This window comes from Schistocerca piceifrons, chromosome 4 (assembly GCF_021461385.2).
Source record: "Schistocerca piceifrons isolate TAMUIC-IGC-003096 chromosome 4, iqSchPice1.1, whole genome shotgun sequence".
NCBI classification, from domain to species: Eukaryota; Metazoa; Arthropoda; class Insecta; order Orthoptera; family Acrididae; genus Schistocerca; species Schistocerca piceifrons.
Window position 1 is genome coordinate 638,258,031 of NC_060141.1, and position 20,905 is coordinate 638,278,935.

The 20,905-nt window shown below is 41.2% G+C and overlaps 1 protein-coding gene across 2 annotated transcripts in view; it reads right to left on the reverse strand.

Annotated features, from left to right (window-relative positions):
- Positions 1–3,530: 3,530 nt before the first annotated feature.
- Positions 3,531–20,905, reverse strand: part of LOC124795416 (peptidoglycan recognition protein 1-like) — a 144,279-nt gene continuing 126,904 nt past the window's right edge. For both annotated transcript variants that reach the window (XM_047259439.1, XM_047259440.1), the window contains exon 3: positions 3,531–5,772. In XM_047259439.1, coding sequence (XP_047115395.1) covers positions 5,195–5,772 — 578 coding nt within the window. In that variant the 3' untranslated portion in view covers positions 3,531–5,194. The remainder of the gene's footprint in view (positions 5,773–20,905) is intronic.

A 20,905-nucleotide genomic window follows, 5' to 3' on the forward strand; every position in this document is an offset into this window, starting at 1 on the left:
CATGCTAGACGTGTGGCTGTGAAATGCTTCACTGTTTTGTAATTAGCCTTTAAATTTTCAAGAAAATTGATTGTGGTTCGACGAACCCTCTGCCAAGCACTTAAATGTGAATTGCGGAGTAGTCGTGTAGATGTAGATGTAGAAAATCACCAGTTCACCTACACAATGTCTTAATACAAGCGACTCGCATCCGGAAGGACTGCATTTCAAATCTCTGTCCGGTCAATCAGATTTAGATTTTCCGTCCTCTCCTTTAACCACATAAGCGCAATGTCAGGATGGCCTCTTGTGAAACGTCAAGACCGAACTCGTTCCCAGTTCTTCCTCAATTTGAGGTTCGTGCTTCGTTTGTAACAACGTCGTCATCAACGAGACAATCTCTAAGCTTCCTTCCTTTTAGTTTTTCTTTTTTTTTTCCTTCTCTTTTTCAAATCAACTTCAGTGAGTAACCGGTTATACAATTTGCGGTTCAGCTTGCTAAGTTACAAAATAAGGTAGATGTGACGAGGTGAGCCTTTATAACCGTATCGTACGCAAGATGCAGATTCAGTTTCAATGAAAGGAAAGCAAGACCACGTCTTGCGGCCATTGTCTGGGTATTGGTGTGGTCACAGCCGCCTGCCGCAAAGATCCTACACATGGGCAGCTTTCAGGTTTGGCAGCGTGTAGCAGTTTGCCGAGGAAAGTAGCGGTGAGCTGCTACCTCTTCGAGAAGTCTACGCTTTGGCGCGTTTGTTAGAGATTTGCTTATCGCGCCACGTGGTGCGTATGCCATATACAACGTTCACGGCATTACCGAAATATTTGAAATGATGGAAAGCAGAGATGTAACGAATAAAATGGAAGGTAAAGGAAAGGAATTTAATTGTGTCATTTCTTATGACGAGGGGCATTCAATAAGTAAAGAAACATGTTTTTTTTTTTATCGGCCAGATTCAGTTGAAAAAAATTCGGAATTTGTAGTGGGATTAGCTGATTATTCCTGCTTCAGCCCCAGTAGTTTCATGAAGTTCCGATAGGTGGCTGTGCTTTATGTAGCCTTCAAAATGGCGTCTGTAACGGAGGTGCATTCCAAGCAGAGAGCTGTCACTGATTTTCTTTTCGCAGAAAACCAGAGCATTGCAGGTATAGGCGCTTGCAGAATGTCTACGGAGATCAGGCAATGAACAAAAGCACAGTGAGTCGCTGGTTGAGGCGTCTGTCATCGTCGCGACAAGGTGCCGTAAAACTGTCCGATCTCCCACGTGCTGACCGGCCGAACACATCTGTGACTCCTGCAATGTTGAAACGTTCGGACACTCTCACGAATGAAAGATGCACCCTGCAGGAAGCAGCCCGTGGATGATGGGGATGTTATTGATGGCGCAACACGTTGGCTTCGACGTCAACCACTGGAGTGGTACTGTGCAGCCTTACAGGCCCTCCCAATATGGTGGGGTAAGGCCATCGCATTGAACAGAGATTATGTTGAAAAACAGGGTTTTGTAGCCAAAAGAATGGAGATAATATGGCGTATTGGAATCCTAAATAAAACCAACCTGCTTTAAGAAAAAAATTGTTGCATTATTTATTGTACGCCACTCGTATAATTATTTTACCTGATACTGATGTGACGTAGTGTGAATGTCCAGCATGAATTATACATTTAATTAATTACAACACTTCAGAACGCAAAGCATCAAACTGTTGTGGCAAGCACGAAGACTTCCTTCCAAACTCATGTTTTTCCTGAAAATGTGCCTGATGAGGATAGCAACATGATCCTTTTAAAAATAAATCTGCTCCTTTATAATTTAGAAAAATCAGTTTTTTTGCTCATGTATTAAACGACGTACATTAAGCTGCAGAAGAAACAAAGGTAACTGCATATTGTAACACAACGGAGGTGAAGACTACAATAAGAACTCTACACAAAACAAGGGCTCACTATCTTCAAACATAAAACTGACAGGTAAATCTGGAAAAATTAGTAGCACAAATCTCTTACAATTCATTGTTGCTTGAAAGAATGGAGAATACGTGTTCAGAGCTTTTTTATATAAAATTTATTTGTACAGACATTATCACAGAACAACACAATACAAACAGGCACATTTTAATGTCATTTTAAAATGGATATTGTAATTAAACGTACATGAACAAGAAATAATATACATCTCAACACTCTGAAACACCTAGCAGTGATAAATGGATACATAATGTTAGTTGTTACAAATTTGTGTACAAAATTCGAAAAAGGGGAAATTGAGCAATCAATTAGCATTCGTTGTTTAATGGAGATCAACAACAAGAAAAAAATACACAACTATGGCATGGAATGGATATGATTCCGACAAAATTGATAGTTGTTCGTTTGAGACTAACATAAAAAAATATCAGATCTTCAATGAAAAATACGTTAGAATTGTAATACAAATTACACATAGTGAATATGACAAACAGTAATATTATTTAAAAAGTACATATATGTGCATACACATGCTGGCAGGGCAGTATTTCATTACGAACTTGAGGCAAAATTTCAAAAATTTTATATGGATAATAAGTGCCACTACAACTACAACTTGAAAAAAACGAAATTTGTGATACTAAAATGAAAACTCATATAGTAATACAAAATCAATGTAATAAATTTAAACGCAACGTTATTTTAATATTTACGAGAAGTTATCGAGGTAATTTTAATGTTTAAAGTGAAGAGTTAGTTTGTTATGGGCGATGGGCCATCGGACGAGATTTCCTCTAGGCGTTGACTGCATGCATACGGCTACCCTGAGAGTCAAGGAAGAAATTAACGCGACAGGATGAGGAGTCTGGTGACACCATACCATAACCACTCAATTACAAAACACTGTTTTCTCTCATCAGTCACTTATTTTTTCATATCAAATCCCATAGTAATTAATTATAACAGTTGTGACATAATGCTCTCATATGATCCCATATCAGAAACATCATGTCGGAAGAAATATTTTATCACTGTGATATGGTCTTTACGTGATACTGTTTACAGTCTCTTCCTTTATTGTTATTCAGATTTGCACTTGGTAATGTAATTTAAATTACAAAACCGATTGTGCCTTTTATATAGGATATACAACAACTGCAGTGCTTTTTATTTAACATCCCCGTGAAAAGTCTTGTACACGAGACACCTCCTTACAGAAACGCTCACTGAGTGTAATACTGCTTGAGTAACACGAAGATGCCCACGCGGTTAGCCGTGCAGTCTAACGCTCTGCTTTCCGGGCGGGAAGGCGCGCCGGTCCCCGGCACGAATCCGCCCGGCGGATTAGTGTTGAGGTCCGGTGTGCCGGCCAGTCTGTGGATGGTTTTTAGGCGGTTTTCCATCTATCTCGGCGAATGCAGCCTGGTTCCCCCTATTCCGCCTCAGTTGCCCTATGTCGGCGATTGCTGCGCAAACACTTTCTCCACGTACGCGTACACCGTCATTACCATGCAAACATTGGGGTTACACTCGTCTGGTGTGAGACATTCTCGAGGGGGGGAGGGGTCTACTGGGGGCCGAACCGCTCAATAACCCTAGGTTCGGTGTGGGGCGGCAGAGGGATGAGTGGACTGCCGTAGCCTGTTGTGGGGTCGTGTACGACTGAGGCTACGGCGGGGACGAAGCCTCTCCGTTGTTTCTAGATCCCCAGTCCCATTCAATACACTACAACACGAAGATGCTCAGTTGAAACGAAAGAGCTATGTATGCATAAAAGTTGACTGCGTAAAAGTTGCGAGGTGCCACTTCGAATAACTGCGAATTTCGCATTTTGTATAAATTTTAGAAACAAATGTAGTGTGGAAATGTTTCTACGTGGATTTTTTCGTCAGAAACAGCAGAAGAACAATAAACGTTAAATTTTCTCATTTTCAGCTCGGTCGATTTCGGTCCAGTGTTTCAGTTTTGTATACCTGCCTTTCTTCTTCGTTTCTGAAAATTTGTTCCATCATCACGGAAACGCCCTGTGTTGTGAAACTGATCACGTTGTCGTATTATTTTGTGTCCGTTTATTTAACGATGACTGATTTCACTGTTTTATATAAATATCACAGATAAAATATTAGAGATTCAATCCATTAGTAGCATGGGTAGTCAGAATTTAAATCCGTGTTTTGCAAAGGACATAATGATCCCTTTGACTGTGTAATTATTTATCTGAACAACTAGCTATTGAAATTTAACAAATGGAAGTAATTGTGTTTGAGGCCAGGTCACTAACTAAAAATCGTGCGACATACGTGCATGTCGTCTTATTGTTGTGTTTGTTATTCAACTGTAACAAAGAATCTATATTAGTCGAGCGCAAAGCCACTAGGATGATTTTTTAGGGTCTGACATGTGCTAAAGCACTATTATTTCCACTTGATAATGGTCACACGACAGAAATTTCAATAGTGAGTTGTTCAGACGACAAATTCCACAATTAACAGTGACCATGGCACCTTTTACAAAATTTTACACTACTAGGAACCCTACCTTCAAGACGTTACATCAGTATGTTATTTAATATTTAACCGTTCAACGACAGCGACAGACGTCCAGTGTGACGTCATATGTGGTTCGGAATCGTCCACCCGAGCGAGCTCTGCTGTAGAATGGAAATGTAACAGACAACAGGCACGAGACTAGACGCGACGAAACAAATTACATATTTCCCATCCTTTTTTTTGGATCCGCAATTCAGACCGGTATTGGCTACGAAAGAAGTACCTATATATGTTGAGTGTTAGGTTTTAACCTGCAGATTACTGGTACTTATTATTACTTTTAATATGCAATATAATATTAATTTTGATTGACAAATGCGTGTACGTGTTAGTAAATTTCGTTCTGTTAAGGTCATACTATTTCATTTCACTATTAATCGACAGTTTAGAAACACAAGAAGATACTTTAATATAAATATGACCAAAAAATAGATCGTCAGAAAATGAAGTTTTAAAAGAAGGAAAAAACTGAGACTTTGACAGGCTGGGTTACATTTAATAAGTGCCTCTTCATAAACACTGAATAGCCTAAAATATTTGTTTCACTTGCAGTGAGGGCAACTTCCACTGGTCCGTCATATGACGGTCCTTGTAGCGAAGTCAGCCTGACGTTGGTTCGTCGTATGGCCTAGTGCCTAAAAAACTAAAGGGTTAACAATATCGTTTAAGAATGATGCGCTCCAGATCTGCTGAAAGTTTACGCGTCAATTTCGTCGTTATCTTCGTAGATACACTGGACACCCACGTTGCAATCATAAAGACACCGGTGTGGCCACGTATCGATGACTTTTAGTACGTTATTTCCGGGGCTAAGTGAAGCGTGCACCTGGTTTTGCGCCACCAACCGGTAGTTCGGGTCCAGTTTGCCCAAGCTCAGTCCCAGGTCCAGCAGCTGTAGTAGCGTCTGCATCATCGTTGTCGTCACGTTGTCCGTCCTAAAGTCACCCATCAGAGTCACACCAAGGTTGCAACGCTTCGCCCAGGATTGGTAGTTATTGGTGGAGTCCCAGCCACGGCCCTCATAGACGTTGCCCTCCACGTCTATGAGAAAGTTGTACGAGATGTCCGGCTGCAACCACTTTGCACGGTGTTCATCGCGGTAGATGCGCAACAGGACGAAGCACTCGTCTTTGCCCCTACAAACCTTATCCGCGGTGTGCCCGATGATCACATACGGCGTGGGGTGTCTCAGCGTTCTCCGAAAATCTGGCGCCACGGAACTCCACTCCGACCTGCGTATAATTGGTCGCCCATCCGGCAGAATAAACTCTGCATCTGCAACAGAAAAAAATCCTCTTTCTTGCATTACAACTGGCTGTCTTTTCTAAAAGCTGTATCTCTAAATCAGTAACTGAGTGAGCTGCTGTGTGATGGGACTCTAAATTTTATTTCAATCACTCCGATTAGGCAAAACATTACCACCACTGCCGGCCGTGAGACTGAAAGTCTGCTGACGGCATTGTGGGCGCGTGACGCAGTAGAGAAAGTACAAGGTGGGTCAAAAAGGACTTTGCAACTCTGAAATGATACACAAATGTATTTAGATCCTTACAGAACTGGTAGATATGTCATTTGGTAGCAAATAACCTCAACTTTGATTCAAGTAGTGCATCAGTGTCCATTTCTGCCACCATGAGTGCCAGTGTAGTACATAGATAAAATGGCTACTTTCACTGGTGCAGAGTGTGCTCGCTGTGTGTTTTGGTTTCATGAAGCGAACACAGCAACACCTGTTCAGAGTAAATTTCGCTTCGAATATGCTAAAGAACCTCCAAGCTGGCCTATAGTTTACACTTGGCACAAAAACTTGGTTGAGACAGGTTGTTGCACAAGTTATTCCCGATTTGCTGCAAAGAGCGTGGGAAGAAATTTATTACCAGTGGGTTGTTCGTCGCATCACAAATGGTAGTCACATCGAACCAAAGCGACATTTGACATATGTATGTGAAACTTGAGGTTGTTTGTTACAAAATGACACGTTTGCCGATTCTGTTAGTTTCCTCAATAAATTTCTACATCATTCCAAACTTGTAAGGTCCTTTTTGAAACCACAATGTATAAGCTGCAGTCAAATGAGAACGAGACAGATGCGAAAAAAGTAAGCAAACGGTTTATTATTTCAAAAGTAATCGCCATAAATGTCAATACATTTATCCCACTGTGAGACAAGACAATGCCTTCATGGAAAAATGTTTGTGATTGCCTACGAAATCATAGTTGTACCCAGGCGACCACCTCTTCGTCTGAAGCAAATTGGCTGTCACGAATGTCTTTCTTCAGGGCTCTAAAAATATGGACATCGCATAGGGAGACACCGGTACTGTATGGATGTTGTCTAAGGGCTTCCCAGCGAAACTTCTGCAGTGCAATCGAAAACAACAGGCATGCCACCTCTGGCAAAGTCACGATGCATTTTTCTTTGACTGCAAGGGCCCGCTGCGCATTTACTTCCTGCAACACGGCGCCAGAATTAATGCACAGCCGTACGTGGGCACTTCACAAAAATTGAAATGCACCATGAAGTCCAAATACCTAGGAATGTTGAGGGACGGCACCATTCTGTTGCAGAATAATACCTGCCCACATGTTGTCAAAGTTGTTTCGACTGGGAAGCTTTTACACATACTCCGTACAGCCCCGATGTCTCCCCATGCGATTTCCATATTTGTGGAGCGCTGAAAAAAAGACATTCGTGGCTACTGGTTTGCTTCGGACGAAGTTGCGCACGCCTGCGTAAAATCAAGGCTCAATGGTTCAAATGGCTCTGAGCACTATGGGACTTAATATCTGAGGTCATCAGTCCCCTAGAACTCAGAACAACTTAAACCTAACTAACCTATGGACATCACACACATCTATACCCGAGGCAGGATTCGAACCTGCGATTGAAGCGCCTAGAACCGCTCGGCCACACCGGACGGCGGTAAAATCAATGTTCCGTAGTGTAATGAAGTACCACATGTTAACCGAAATGTTCATTTCCGTACAAATTTTGGCATGACTTCGTTTAATTTTCTTACTTAAATTACATAGTTCTCATCTTCAGATATTTCTGAACATGTTTGATGCCAAAAAACTATTTTTCTGATAATATGTTTGTATTACTTATATCAATCCATGACATAATATCAGTCTTCTACTATGAAAATCATTAATCACAATTGTCAACTGAAACAATCTAAAAACAAATTTACAGTTAATACAAAATTGATATGCTTCAGTTTTCATCCAAACGATATTTCTATCTTCATTTATAATTTTTCTAATCTTGCTATCGACAATGGAATCGATTTTATAAAATAACACAATGCTACTATTTTTCATATTGTTCAAACCTGCAGCCGTTATTATTAGCGATTAAGGCTACAAGACAGAAGAGTCAGCAATGATCGACGAGGTGAGGCTCCAGAAGGCAATGGCAACTTGGGGTATTAAAGACAGGACATTTGGCCTGTAATTGAAATATTGTCATGATGATCTCTCCACTGGCAAAAGATTCCCGAATAGTCCCCCATTCGGATCTCAGGTAGGCGACTGCCAAGGTGGAGGTGACCACGAGAAAAGATTGAATAACCAACGAAAGAATAACTTTCTACGTGACAGGGCATGTGATGTCAGACGTTTGAACGTGATAGAGAAGCTAGAATATCTGAAAAGGGAAATGCAGCTCAGTCTAGATATAGTGGGGGTCAGTGAAGTGAAGTGGAAGGATGACAAGGATTTCTGGTCAGATGAGTACAGGGTAACATCAGGAGCGGCAGAAAATGGTATGACAGGTGTAGGATTCGTTATGAATAGGAAGGTACGGCAGAGAGTGAGTTACTGTAAACAGTACAGTGGTAGTGTTGTTCTCATCAGAATAGACAACAAACCAACAACGACAATGTAAGTTCGAATATACATGACGACATCGCAAGCCGAAGATGAAGAGGTGAGGAAAGGATATGAGAGTATTTAACAGATAATTCAGTACGCAGAGGGAAGTCCAAATGTGTGTGAAATCTTATGGGACTTAACTGCTAAGGTCATCAGTTCCTAAGCTTCCACACTACTTACCCTAAATTATCCTAAGGACAAACACACACACCCATGCCTGAGGGAGGACTCGAACCTCTGCCGGGACCAGCCGCACAGTCCATGACTGCAGCCCCTTAGTCCGCTCGGCGAATCCCGCGCTACGCAGATGGAGATGAAAATACTAATAGTCATGGTGGACTGACATGTGGTTCTTGGGGAAGCAGTAGAAGAAAGGATTACGGAAAAATATCGGCTTGATACTAGGAATGAGGGGGAGAAGGATTAATTGAGTTCTGCAATAAATTTCAGCTAATAATAGCGAATATTTGGTCAAAAATCACAAGAGGAGGAGGTATTCTTGGAAGGGGCCAGGAGATATGGGAAGATTTCACTTAGATAACATCATGGTCAACGGCGCATCAACTGGGGGAGGGCGGGGTGGAGGGTGGGATAGGCAGTCGCTCCCCACCCCCTCCCTCCCTTCAAACTCTGGGGGGGGGGGGGGGAACCGGTTTCTGGTCTCCTCCTCCAAATACACTTGGCGTTTTATTTGATCTGTAGCAGAGCCAGTAAATAAACTATGTTGCCGCCAAGAAGTATGGGAACATGATTTTTGTTGGCAGCGATTTGTGTTTTTGGTGGCAGCATCATGTAACACCCATAAAGTGGTCGGCACGAAAATAGGGCTTCAAGGTCATCTTGCCGTCTTACAGCATTGCCAGTTTTTTTATAGAGATAATTTCAAATGTTTGTAAAAATTAAAAAAATATTGGACAACTCTATTTTTAGTCTAGAATATGATGGAGTACTTTCCAAAAGAAAATTCTCACTAGCTGCTAGGAAAAAAAATGATAAATTACGTTACAAGAAATTTTGGAGGAAAATAATTTTTTACTTCAACCAGTGGTAGTATTCTAACAATCATTAACGTAATTGGAGTGAAAAAAATTTGAACATCCTCAAAGCTTACAGACGCATATTCTGCGTCTTTTAATTCGGAAACATAAATGTATTCTAAGATAAAAAAATAAAATATTAAAAGAGATGTGAAGTTGTGCCGACTGCGTAGCGAAAAATGCTGATGAATTTTCATTATGTAGGACTGCAACGAAACTTCCCGCGAGAAAGTTGCTAAGAAAACTACCCCAAATAATTTTTGGTAACATTTCAGACATTATTAACGTATCGTGTCATGTACAGAGACAAATTACTTCCGCGATATTCCGTGCGCAGCAGCGCGCGTGTCGTTGTAGGCCGTCGCCAAGAGTTTTCTTCGGACGGCTCTCTTTAATATGGCCGAGAATATTCCCTACTTCCCGAAAATATTTTACTGGCTGCTAATACATATCCTTCGTCATTGCATCCATCACTCAAAACGCCAATATACGCTACGCAAAAGTAACTGTAGTTATTTTGAAGCCAACATTTTCACCAAAGTCGAGCAAAATATTTGTTCGAAAGGTTTTGTGAAACCCAAGTTTTATCTAAATTTGCTCTAAGCCTATTATTCTCAGCACGCAATACGTGCTTGGTACACAAAAACTTCGTTCTTACTACTGCAATGTCCCTGTCTTGTGTTACAAATTTCGACCATCATTACAGTTTCTGAATTAAAAACCTAGTGGGCGGAGAAGACAGTGCACTGAAGTGACTGGCCAGAATAATCAGTTTTGTCAGGGACATTACCCTGTATTTCTCTCGCCATCGGATACTATCCTCTGTCATACCAAAGTAATACAATTCTACATTCTAGCTTTTTGTGAAAGTCGTCAAATACCATAGATTTCTATGCTCTTCTCGGAGAATCAGAATAAGTGCTGGGACTGTTCTGATGTTACTCCACTGTTTATATGTACAGTCGATACAGAAGCACCACAACGTTTTGTCATTTTATGAACTGCATTACCCTTATTACGAAATAGCCAGTACATCTTCCTACGAAAAAAAGGAGTTAAAATTTCGAATGTACAAGTAAACCGAATGCAGTAAGATTATATCCGAATGTAAAGACATTCGATAAAGGTTTTTATGAAAACTGTTGTTAATTAATGCAGAATTGACAATCTTCCTTTAATTCACAGTTACTGTCGAGTAAACTAATTGCCACCACTTATGATAAATTTATCAGACGTCTACTGTGAGGGAAAAACATTCGCAGTACGTCCTCTATAACTGAAATGAACTGACAAACATTTAAATCAAGTCAGCTTTTTACACAGACGGCACTACCCAAACTGCATCTTCTGGCTCTGTGTCTTCAGATTCACTGTCGCTTCTTTCAGCCAGGTGTATCATCACAGATACCACTTCGGTGTCTTTTAAACCCTCGTTCAAGAAATCAGTTTCTTGCAATGCTTCTGCGTGTTTTACGCACCTTTCCCAGTCCTGCTGAGTACCATTGTCAAAAGCTTCGTGTGTTAGCTTCTCGACATCAGCAAGTTTGAAAGTAGTATTTCTCTTCGCTACTTCTCACTTTACATGGGCCCATACCAATTCAATGGGATTATACTGGCAGTGATACGGTAGTAGATGTACCACTTGGTGTCCCATTTCGTTTGCCAGTTGATCTAATTCGTAATTCTTTTTGGCACCAACAATTTCTTCCTTAGACAGGAGTTCAGCCTTCGTTTCATCGTCTGAAAATGAAACATTCTTTTTCTTTAACCACTCCATAATATCTGCCTTGCGGCAATTTGAACGTGGCAGCTTTTCTATCTCAATGGAGTGGTAGCTGGCGTTATCCATCACGATAACTGACCCTTCTTCCAGCGCAAACAACAGTCGAATAAACCAATACTTAAAAACTTCTACATTCGTTCCTGAACGGTAATCGGGTTGGCAAGAACTTTTCCCACCACGAAAAACAAATTTCGCCTCTGGTATGAAGCCTGTGTTTAATGAACTAGCGCCGGCCGGCGTGGCCGAGCGGTTCTAGGCGCTACAGTCTGGAACCGCGCGACCGCTACGGTCGCAGGTTCGAATCCTGCCTTGGGCATGGATGTGTGTGATGTCCTTAGGTTAGTTAGGTTTAAGTAGTTCTAAGTTCTAGGGGACTGGTGACCTTAGAAGTTAAGTCCCATAGTGCTCAGAGCCATTTGAACCATTTTGAATGAACCAGCGTGGGCGATGATTAATTGGCCACCTCTACCAGTACGCACTTTCAAACTGCCGTTTCCTTTAGAGCCGTGCCATAGATACTTGTTGGTGTGGTTCTGTGAAACGCAAGTTTCATGCGAGTACACTACAGGCCTGGTGTCTTCAGCACGCAAGAAGTGCATTGTACGCAAAAATTTCGCTCTTGCTGCTGCAATGTCTCTGCGTTCGATTAAGAATTACCGTCCGTCACTACACTTCTTGAATCGGAAACCAAGGGAGCGGAGAACTCAGCGGAGGACTCAGGACCCGGGTAAGTAATTTTTTCATGGACGTCAGCCTGTATTTTCTTAGCCGTTGGATACTCTCTTCTGTCTTAAGTGCAGTTCCACGCACGAGCTCTTTGTTAAAATCGTCAAAAACGATTGATTTCCGTTCACGTTCGTATCTCTTTCTTGGAGAATCGAAACATTTATTCATGTGTGGACAGTCTGCCAATGACACAGATTTGCTAATACGGCCTACAGTTGACTTGGAGGCACTACACACTTTAGCAGTAAGTTTATGAATTTGCGCAAAATTTATTCCTCGCTTCTTCATTGTTGGCCAGATCAGTAAAAAACTTGAGTACATTCGATATGATGATTTTCGATTGTTTACGAATGTCTTTCCGCCCTTTACGCACACCGACGGAAGGAGTACTACAAGCAGGCCATTGCTCCTGCATTGTTGTTCACCACCGAAAACACGTCAGCACCTTTCTAAACACAGTAAGACGCTGAGATCAGGCGTGAACACTTGATATAGCACAGTGACACTGAGTTACTAAATACAGTTTTCCGTAATTCCTTCACGAAAGATGTTGTTGTTGTTGTGGTCTTCAGCCCTGAGACTGGTTTGATGCAGCTCTCCATGCTACTCTATCCTGTGCAAGCTTCTTCATCTCCCAGTACCTACTGCAACCTACATCCTTCTGAATCTGCTTAGTGTATTCATCTCTTGGTCTCCCCCTACGATTTTTACCCTCCACACTGCCCTCCAATACTAAATTGGTGATCCCTTGATGTCTCAGAACATGTCCTGCCAACCGATCCCTTCTTCTGGTCAAGTTGTGCCACAAACTTCTCTTCTCCCCAATCCTATTCAATACTTCCTCATTAGTTATGTGATCTACCCATCTAATCTTCAGCACGAAAGATAGACGAAGTAAATATTCCAGAATTCGAAACCAGAACAGCTGTTAGCATGAGTGACATAAAAGATATCTTAGATGTTGCGAAATAACTAAAATCACTTAAGAAAGGCAAGTCTTCCGGTCCAGATGGAATACCAATCAGGTTCCTTTCAGAGTATGCAGACGCAATAGCAGCTTTCTTAGCAATCATATACAACAGCTCACTTGGCGCATGGTCTGGTTCCTAAAGACTGGAAAGTAGCACATGTCACACCAGTATTCAGGAAAGGAAATAGGAGTAACCCATTGAACTACAGTCCCATATCACTGATCTCAATTTGCAGTAGGATTTCGGAGCACATACTGTACTCGAACATTATGAATCACCTTGAAGAAAATGACTTATTGATACATAACCACGCGGATTCAGAAAATATCGTTCTTGTGCAACACAGCAAGCTCTTTATTGCCAAGAAGCAATGTGTGCTGTCAGCAAGCGATCTCAGATCGATTCTATACACCTAGATTTACATAAGGCTTTTGATACCGTTCCCACAAGCGACTATTAATCCAATTGTGTGCATATGGAGTATCGTCTCAGTTGTGTGACTGGATTCGTGATTATTCGTGATTTCCTCTCAGAGAGGTCACAGTTCGTAGTGATAGACAGTAAATCATCGAGTAGAACAGAAGTGACATCTGGCGTTCCGCAAGGTAGTGTCATGGGCCCTCTGCTGTTCCTGGTTTACGTAAATGAGTTAGGTGACAATCTGAGCAGCCCCCTTAGATTGTTTACAGATGACGCTGTAATTTACCGTCTAGTAAAATCATCAGACGGTCAATTCCAATTACAAAATGATCTAGAAAGAATTTCTGTTTGGTGCGAAAAGTGGCAATTGGCACTAAACAAAGAAAAGTGCGAGGTCATCCACGTGGGTACTAAAAGAAATCCGATAAATTTTGGGTATACGATAAATGTCACAAATCTATGGGCTGTTAATTAGACTAAATACCTAGGAATTACAATTACGAGCAACTTAAATTGGAAAGACCACATAGATAATATTGTGGGGAAGGCGAAACAAAGACTGCGCTTTGTTGGCAGAACACTTAGAAGATGCGACAAACCCACAAAAGACACAGCCTACATTACACTTGTCCATCCTCTGCTGGAATATTGCTGCGCGGTGTGGGATCCGTACCAGGTAGGATTGACGGAGGACATCGAAAAAGTGCAAAGAAGGGCAGCTCGTTTCCTGTTATCGCGCAATAGGGGTGGGAGTTTCACTGATATGGTACGCGAGTTGGGGTGGCAGTCACTGAAACAAAGGCGGTTTTCTTTGCGGCGAGATCTATTTACGAAATTTCAATCACCAACTTTCTCTTCCGAATGCGAACATATTTTGTTGACGCCCAATTACGTAGGGAGAAATGATCATCATAATAAAATAAGAGAAAGCAGAGCTCGAACGGAAAGATTTAGGTGTTACTTTTTCCCACGCGCCATTCGAGAGTGGAATGGTAGAGAAGTAGTACGAAAATGGTTCGATGAACCCTCTGCCAGGCACGTAAGTGTGAATTGCAGAGTAATCATGTAGATGTAGATGCAGATGTAGAGCTTTCAGCTGTCCTGACCTGCCGCACTGCTAACGGTACTTTACCTACATGGCAACAAAGCCGGGAGGCGGGCGAATCACAGCCCGCAGCCCCTGTTGGCGGCAGGCAGTGGCCGTGACCTTGAGGACTACTTTTGCGCTGGCCAGTCTAACACATTCCGCCTCTCCCTTCGCCCCATTTTTCCGTCTGTGACTCCTATTGGGGTACAGTCTCTGTATGCATATGTAACAAATTCTGCATAGCACTTTCGATCAGTACTTGTGACTGATCGAGCCCTCAGGGTCGGCTGTGTCGTATAGGTGAATGAAGGGCCACTGCGCCAGCTTTGGGGAGGAGCGGTAGACCTAAGGCAGAAATCTTGACTGTAAAAAACTGGATTTGCTGTCCCTTTACGTTGTTAACAGTTATCCACTGCACCTGCGTAATAATATAGTGTTCAAAACAAGGATTGCCACCCCCTCATTACTTACTGTTCGGTTCCCATCGATGCAAGTCCACACGTTTGCAGATCTGCAGGTGGTGCAAAACTTTTTTTGATCAGTTTAGTCTCGCGGTCTGGCGGGCACAAGCCACGTGCGGTCCTATCGAAAATGACAAACACCGGCCAACAATGCCCAAACAGCAGTCGGTATGCCTGAACTGGCTGGCCGCTACGACAGTTTCCGCCACACTCTACGAACAATCCAATATTTAAGAAAATAAACGCAACGTGATAACCTCAAAATTTTATCTCCCTTCACGACCACCGTGACTTCACACCGTAGCTACATCGCTATGGATTGTTGCTCTGGTAACGAACGTGAAACGTGTGATTTTTCTCCAGTTTTCTTTACAGAGATAAAGACACACACATTTGATTTGCAGTTTCGAGGCGATATGAGTGATCCTTTGTGGTGAAAAGTATGTAATTTTTTTTACGTCATTTATTTGTTATGAACCTCCTAACTCAATATCGATTGTTCTCAGTAGTTTATTGAAGGACGTAAATTCACTTCCCAGTGAGACTTTTAAGGGAAGCGGGGGCAGGGGGGGGGGGGGGGGGGGGAGCTACGGCGTACCAGATATTTGCAAAAACATATCGGTTATTTCCGATACAGCGGAAATGCTTTCGAGTTCAAGGGGGCACCAAATCTCAATGCAAAGCGATAAACAATTCCTGGATCTACGTTGGAATACTCAGAAATCGCTTGACTATCCGTATCAGTGGCAAAAGGTTAGCCCCAGCTGCAGCAGACCAAGTAGAGGTTCAGTCAACAAAGGTGCCGGTAATCACTATGTAACTCGTACATAAAGGCGCAGATTACTTACATATAACATCGTATCTAGAACTAAGATGGGATAACTTTTGAAAGTTGCAAAAAAACTAGTATTTGACGCATTAGTCATAGCTAGGTGTAGTATTGTATGAAAATCGCTCCATAAGCCATTGGCAGCTTGTTCTGAAATTAGGTATCATTACTATGAACTCAGATCATCCTTTTATTTCACAGCAAGAGAAAGTCCACTTTTGTTGCAGGATCAGAAAAATGAGGCGCATGTTCCGAAACATTACTATATAGTAAGTTATCATGAAGTTCATAGTTCATGACACACACTACATTCACATTTCACTATAAAAATTTTAATTAATTAGATATTTACAAATATCCCCCATTTATGTCTCGTAGGACAATACCTTCATGATTTGACACACTCTGTTTTGTTTAGGGGCAACATTTATCATAGTCAATCCTGCGATAGTAGTTAAGCAATGCACTCAATCAGTCGTGGCAATTATTGCTTAGATAATGTCTTTGATGCTAAAAACAGCCCTCAGTTTACTAAGGCATTATCGATAATTTTATCGTGAAGTCTAATACGCACTGATTACCAGACTCACTATCTGAATTCGTTATCTCTGGCACATAGACGCGGTGTTATTGTTGCGGACTGATTGTGGAAAACCCTTTCTCGCTCTGCAATACAAAAGAACCGAAGCGGAAAGCGAATTTTCATTCAGTTAGGTCATTGTTTTATATAAATGCGGCAAAGCTACATCCTTTTCTGAAATTAGTTTGTTCGGAAAACGTTGAACTATTTGCACACAAAAATTAAGAAAATACTGTTTTTGGATTTTCGTGGGGTTTTTCTTTTCGTTATGCAACGTTTGTCAAGTGATTTCATAAAAAAAGATATATTATAGCTGAACATTCGTGCTAGGCAGTGAAGTGGCTACCTATCCATTATTAGAGTTTTTACGATGTTTAAAAATTGAGTAAAATAACTCAATGAACGTAATTTGAAGAATATGAAGAGAAGAAAGACCTCACTGGCTATTTCACGTTTTGTGCATTTTAGTTCATGTATTGCAGCGTACCAACTGAAGCTAACGTACCAAAGTAATTTTTTTTATAGTGGTAGGAAAAACTTTCCAGTGACGAGTAAATGGATTGTAGGTGTTGGTGTTACGCCGCACATGATAAATTTCTGCACTCCATTCAGAGTGCAGCGTGACAAGTCACTACACATAAACGTTTCAATATACTGAAACAAGGTTTTCAGCAAATAACAGTACAAAAAGAGATGAGTAGTTCTCTGTACGATAAATACTGAGATGTTTTTATCTGTCATAACGCGGAAGTATATTAATATCATTCGTTAGGTTATGAAAGGAAAAGTACAATGCTACAATTCAAGTCCATGTTGTCGCAAAAACAGCTGCAAGTAAGAATATACAGTCGCTGTGGGAAAGAACTTTGAACATACTGCAAATGCAGCTTCTTTCTTGCCTGTTATACAGCCACTGAGAAAAGCATACGTACACAGAAAACGAGATTTGAGTTTTCGATATTTCGTTCCAATTTCATCACAAATGTTACATGTAACAGTACAAACATTGTTCAGTTTACTTAAATTGATTTAACAACTGAAACTTGAACGTCAAATAAACACAAAAACACAGTGCCTTACACAGCAATTCATCATCGAACAATTATGGTAGCACACATTATCTTTACAGCTGAAAATATTTTATTTGCCGTGTGAGTTTCCTTCTAATGGAAATGTCGTGTGGCTAGGGCCTCCCTTCTAATAAATCATCGGTTGCAATCGATTTGGTATGAACTGTGCAAGTTTGTTTGTTATGACATGTTATTGTTGTTCCATTTACACTGCAGTATTGCTTTAAGGTCTGATTTGCACCCTCTTTTGTAATTCACTACACAGATGTTCAATAATGTTTACAGTGATTCCTTTTACTTGCGACACATACAATTACTGAGGTAAAGCCTCCTTTTAAATTTCAGTAGCTAACTTTTAGTTCCATTTATATGTGTACATAGATCCATGGGTCATGAACGATATTTATATGTGCCCGCATCTCGTGGTCGTGCGGTAGCGTTCTCGCTTCCCACGCCTGGGTTCCCGGGTTCGATTCCCGGCGGGGTCAGGGATTTTCTCTACCTCGTGATGGCTGGGTGTTGTGTGCTGTCCTTAGGTTAGTTAGGTTTAAGTAGTTCTAAGTTCTAGGGGACTTATGACCACAGCAGTTGAGTCCCATAGTGCTCAGAGCCATTTTTGATATTTATATGTGATTATTACTATTTTGTTGTTTTATGTGTGGTGTTGACAATGTCACAAAAATCTATTAAGGAATTTATTTTTCGGAGGTGGTAGTAGCACTAAAAAATCTCAGATCGTTTGTATTAGCATTACCCATGACAGTGGCCAGTCTCAGTCTGATAGTAGTAATTCTAGCCGAAGACACTTACAAGAAAGCACAAGCATTGACACGTAAGCTAAATATTTTGTGGTCAACTATGAGTGTTTCTTCCTATGCTTGTGGTATTATACTATGTGCTCACCGTTAACATACTTTGCTTGCTGAAAGCTCTTTTTATGTTAGTGTGATGTGTGTGAGATGCACGTTTTTATCCTTAAAGGTTTCAGATAGAGGCGATAGACATAAAAGTTGTGGCACAGGGCTACCAAAGCATGCAGACACCCCATTCTCACGTGAAAACACAATGGGGTCTACTGCAAGTATACCTGTCTTTGAAACAAAATTTCGCCCATTAGAGAATCATAAGTTTCCACGAACGAATGGAAGGTCTAACAAATCGGAATGGTTTGTGTCGTATCCGTGGCTACATTAGGAAGGAAAGAGCGGCAGTGTTTTTCTGCTATCACTGCATTCGGACCATTCAGTCAGTGAACAATAGAAGACCACAGAAAGAGACAGCTTTTCTTAAAGAAGGTTTCTGTAACTGGAAAAATGCTACGGAAAAGTTCAAGATACACGAGAAGAATCTTTTTCATCTAGTCTCTCGCAGTTATTCAGCATCGTCAAAATAGCACACCTGTGATTGCCCAATCGCGCGATATCTGCTGACCGATCAGGAAAAGCTAAAATCGCTTTACTAGCAATTGTCAGTTTACTCAGGCACCTGGGTCGAACAGGAAATGCACTGAGAACTCATGAAACGGTCTCTGGGAAAATCTTGATACTTCTCGACGAAAGGAAGAATGATGTGCCACAACTGAAGATATGGTTGAAACGCCGGGGCGCTTGATTGGCGCCAGCGATACAAAACGAAGAACTGGAAATTATGGCTCACATGATCCAGCGAGAAATAAAAAATTCCTCATTTTACAGAATTATGGCAGATTCAGCGACGAACGTGGCTGGCCAGTTGCAGTTCACTCTTTGTGCACGTTGTGTTGACCCAGAGACACTCAAAATAAAAGAACTTTTTCTGGGTTCATATAGTCCACCGGACAGCTCCCCCCCCCCCCCCCCCCCCAGGCTCAAACGCCGGCAACTACCATTAAAGACATCCTTCTAAGACTGTCACTAGAAATTGAGTTTCTACGCGCCCACTGTTTCGATGGTGCAGCTAATATATCTGCGCGGAACAAAGCTGTGAAGGAAATTCTTCAAGACCAGCAAAAGAGTTGTTTCACCCACTGCATCAATCATTGTTTTGATCTGGCACAAAAGGAAGTTTCAAGAAGCTGTGATCCATTGTGTGATGTACTTGTAAGTGTGAAAGACGTCTCATATATAATTCTAGAACACAGGAAAACGAAAAACTTGTCCACAGATGTTGTGCTACCATATCGTGTCGATGAGACGAATCCAAACCCAAATGCTCAACGACTGATTCCAATGTGTCCCACCCGATAGGCATTAAGAGTAAAATCTTTGACACGTTTCAGGAAAAACTATGAGTGGGTCCAGAAAACGGTGACTAAAATGTTGAATGTACCGAGCTCAGTTAGAGACGGGATATGCGAAGTGGCTAAAAATGTTTGAAACTATCTTTTATATAACAATAGCAACTGAAGTGTTTTGACTGTGTGAGGAACAGGCCAGATCCCTACAGACTCCAAAATTTAATTCAGTCGGAGTGAAACATTCTGTAGAGGTTCTAAAAATAGTTCTTGCAAATCTTAAAACTACAGAAGTGTTTGATATTCTGTTAGAGAAATCCAAAGATTATTCTAAAAACCTAAATATCAAAGACTCAAATATCTCTCGCCCAAGAAAAATACCAGCGAAATTGCAATACACCATCTGTTCCCCAAGAATTGTCTCCAGAACGAAAATTTAGGAAAGATTTGTTTGAAATTCATGTTCTTCTTCTGAATGAGACTAGTCGAAGGTTCAACTAAGAAGATCTAAAGTGACTATTCCATCTTTAAGAAATCTTATTAAGTCCTCCCAAACACATCCTCCATCTACACGACGTACGGAAGAATTGCTTGGAGTACATACAACAGACTTTAGCCTGGACAGGCTTCATTCACAGCTCGAAATGCTGCGAACCATTACAACTGGTATGCAACACGTAATGCATCCTCTACTGGAAGGAAACTTATTGCTCTACCTGCTAGGGTTAAAGAACTCTTTCAGGAAGTTATTCGCCTCATCATTCTTATTCTGACAGTCCCAGAATCGTCAGCATCCTCTGAGAGGTCATTCAGCGCCTTGAAACGACTTAAAACTTGCCTCTGATCAACAATAACTCGGTCGAGACTCACCCATCTACTCTTCCTCCATGTTCATCAAGAAACGGCTGGAAAAATGAATCTAACGGATGTCATGAAAGAATTTTTTTCCAGAACTGTCAAAGGAAAATTGCATTTGGAAATTGCAGGTAAAATGTTTTAGTCTAAATAAAAACAAAAAAAATGGTTTCTTTATTTTCAATTAAATTATGTTTTTCTTCTTTTCATTAAGATGTGATGCACAGTGTTTGTAAAACAGTAATAATAAGAAAATGTTTCTCTCTGGCCGATTGATATTGTAGTCTACAGTAAATATAAACGCCTTTATGGTCTCAAAACAAAGTAGGACCACTGTCTTCCCAGATAAACGATGTGCAAGATATTCGAAATCCTGAGAAAATTATGGGTAAGGTATAGGGAAAGGCGGGTAATATACAACGTGTACAAGAACCAAGAGGGAACAATAAGAGTGGAAGAACAAGTACGAAGTGCTCGCATTAAAAAGGATGAAAGATGGGG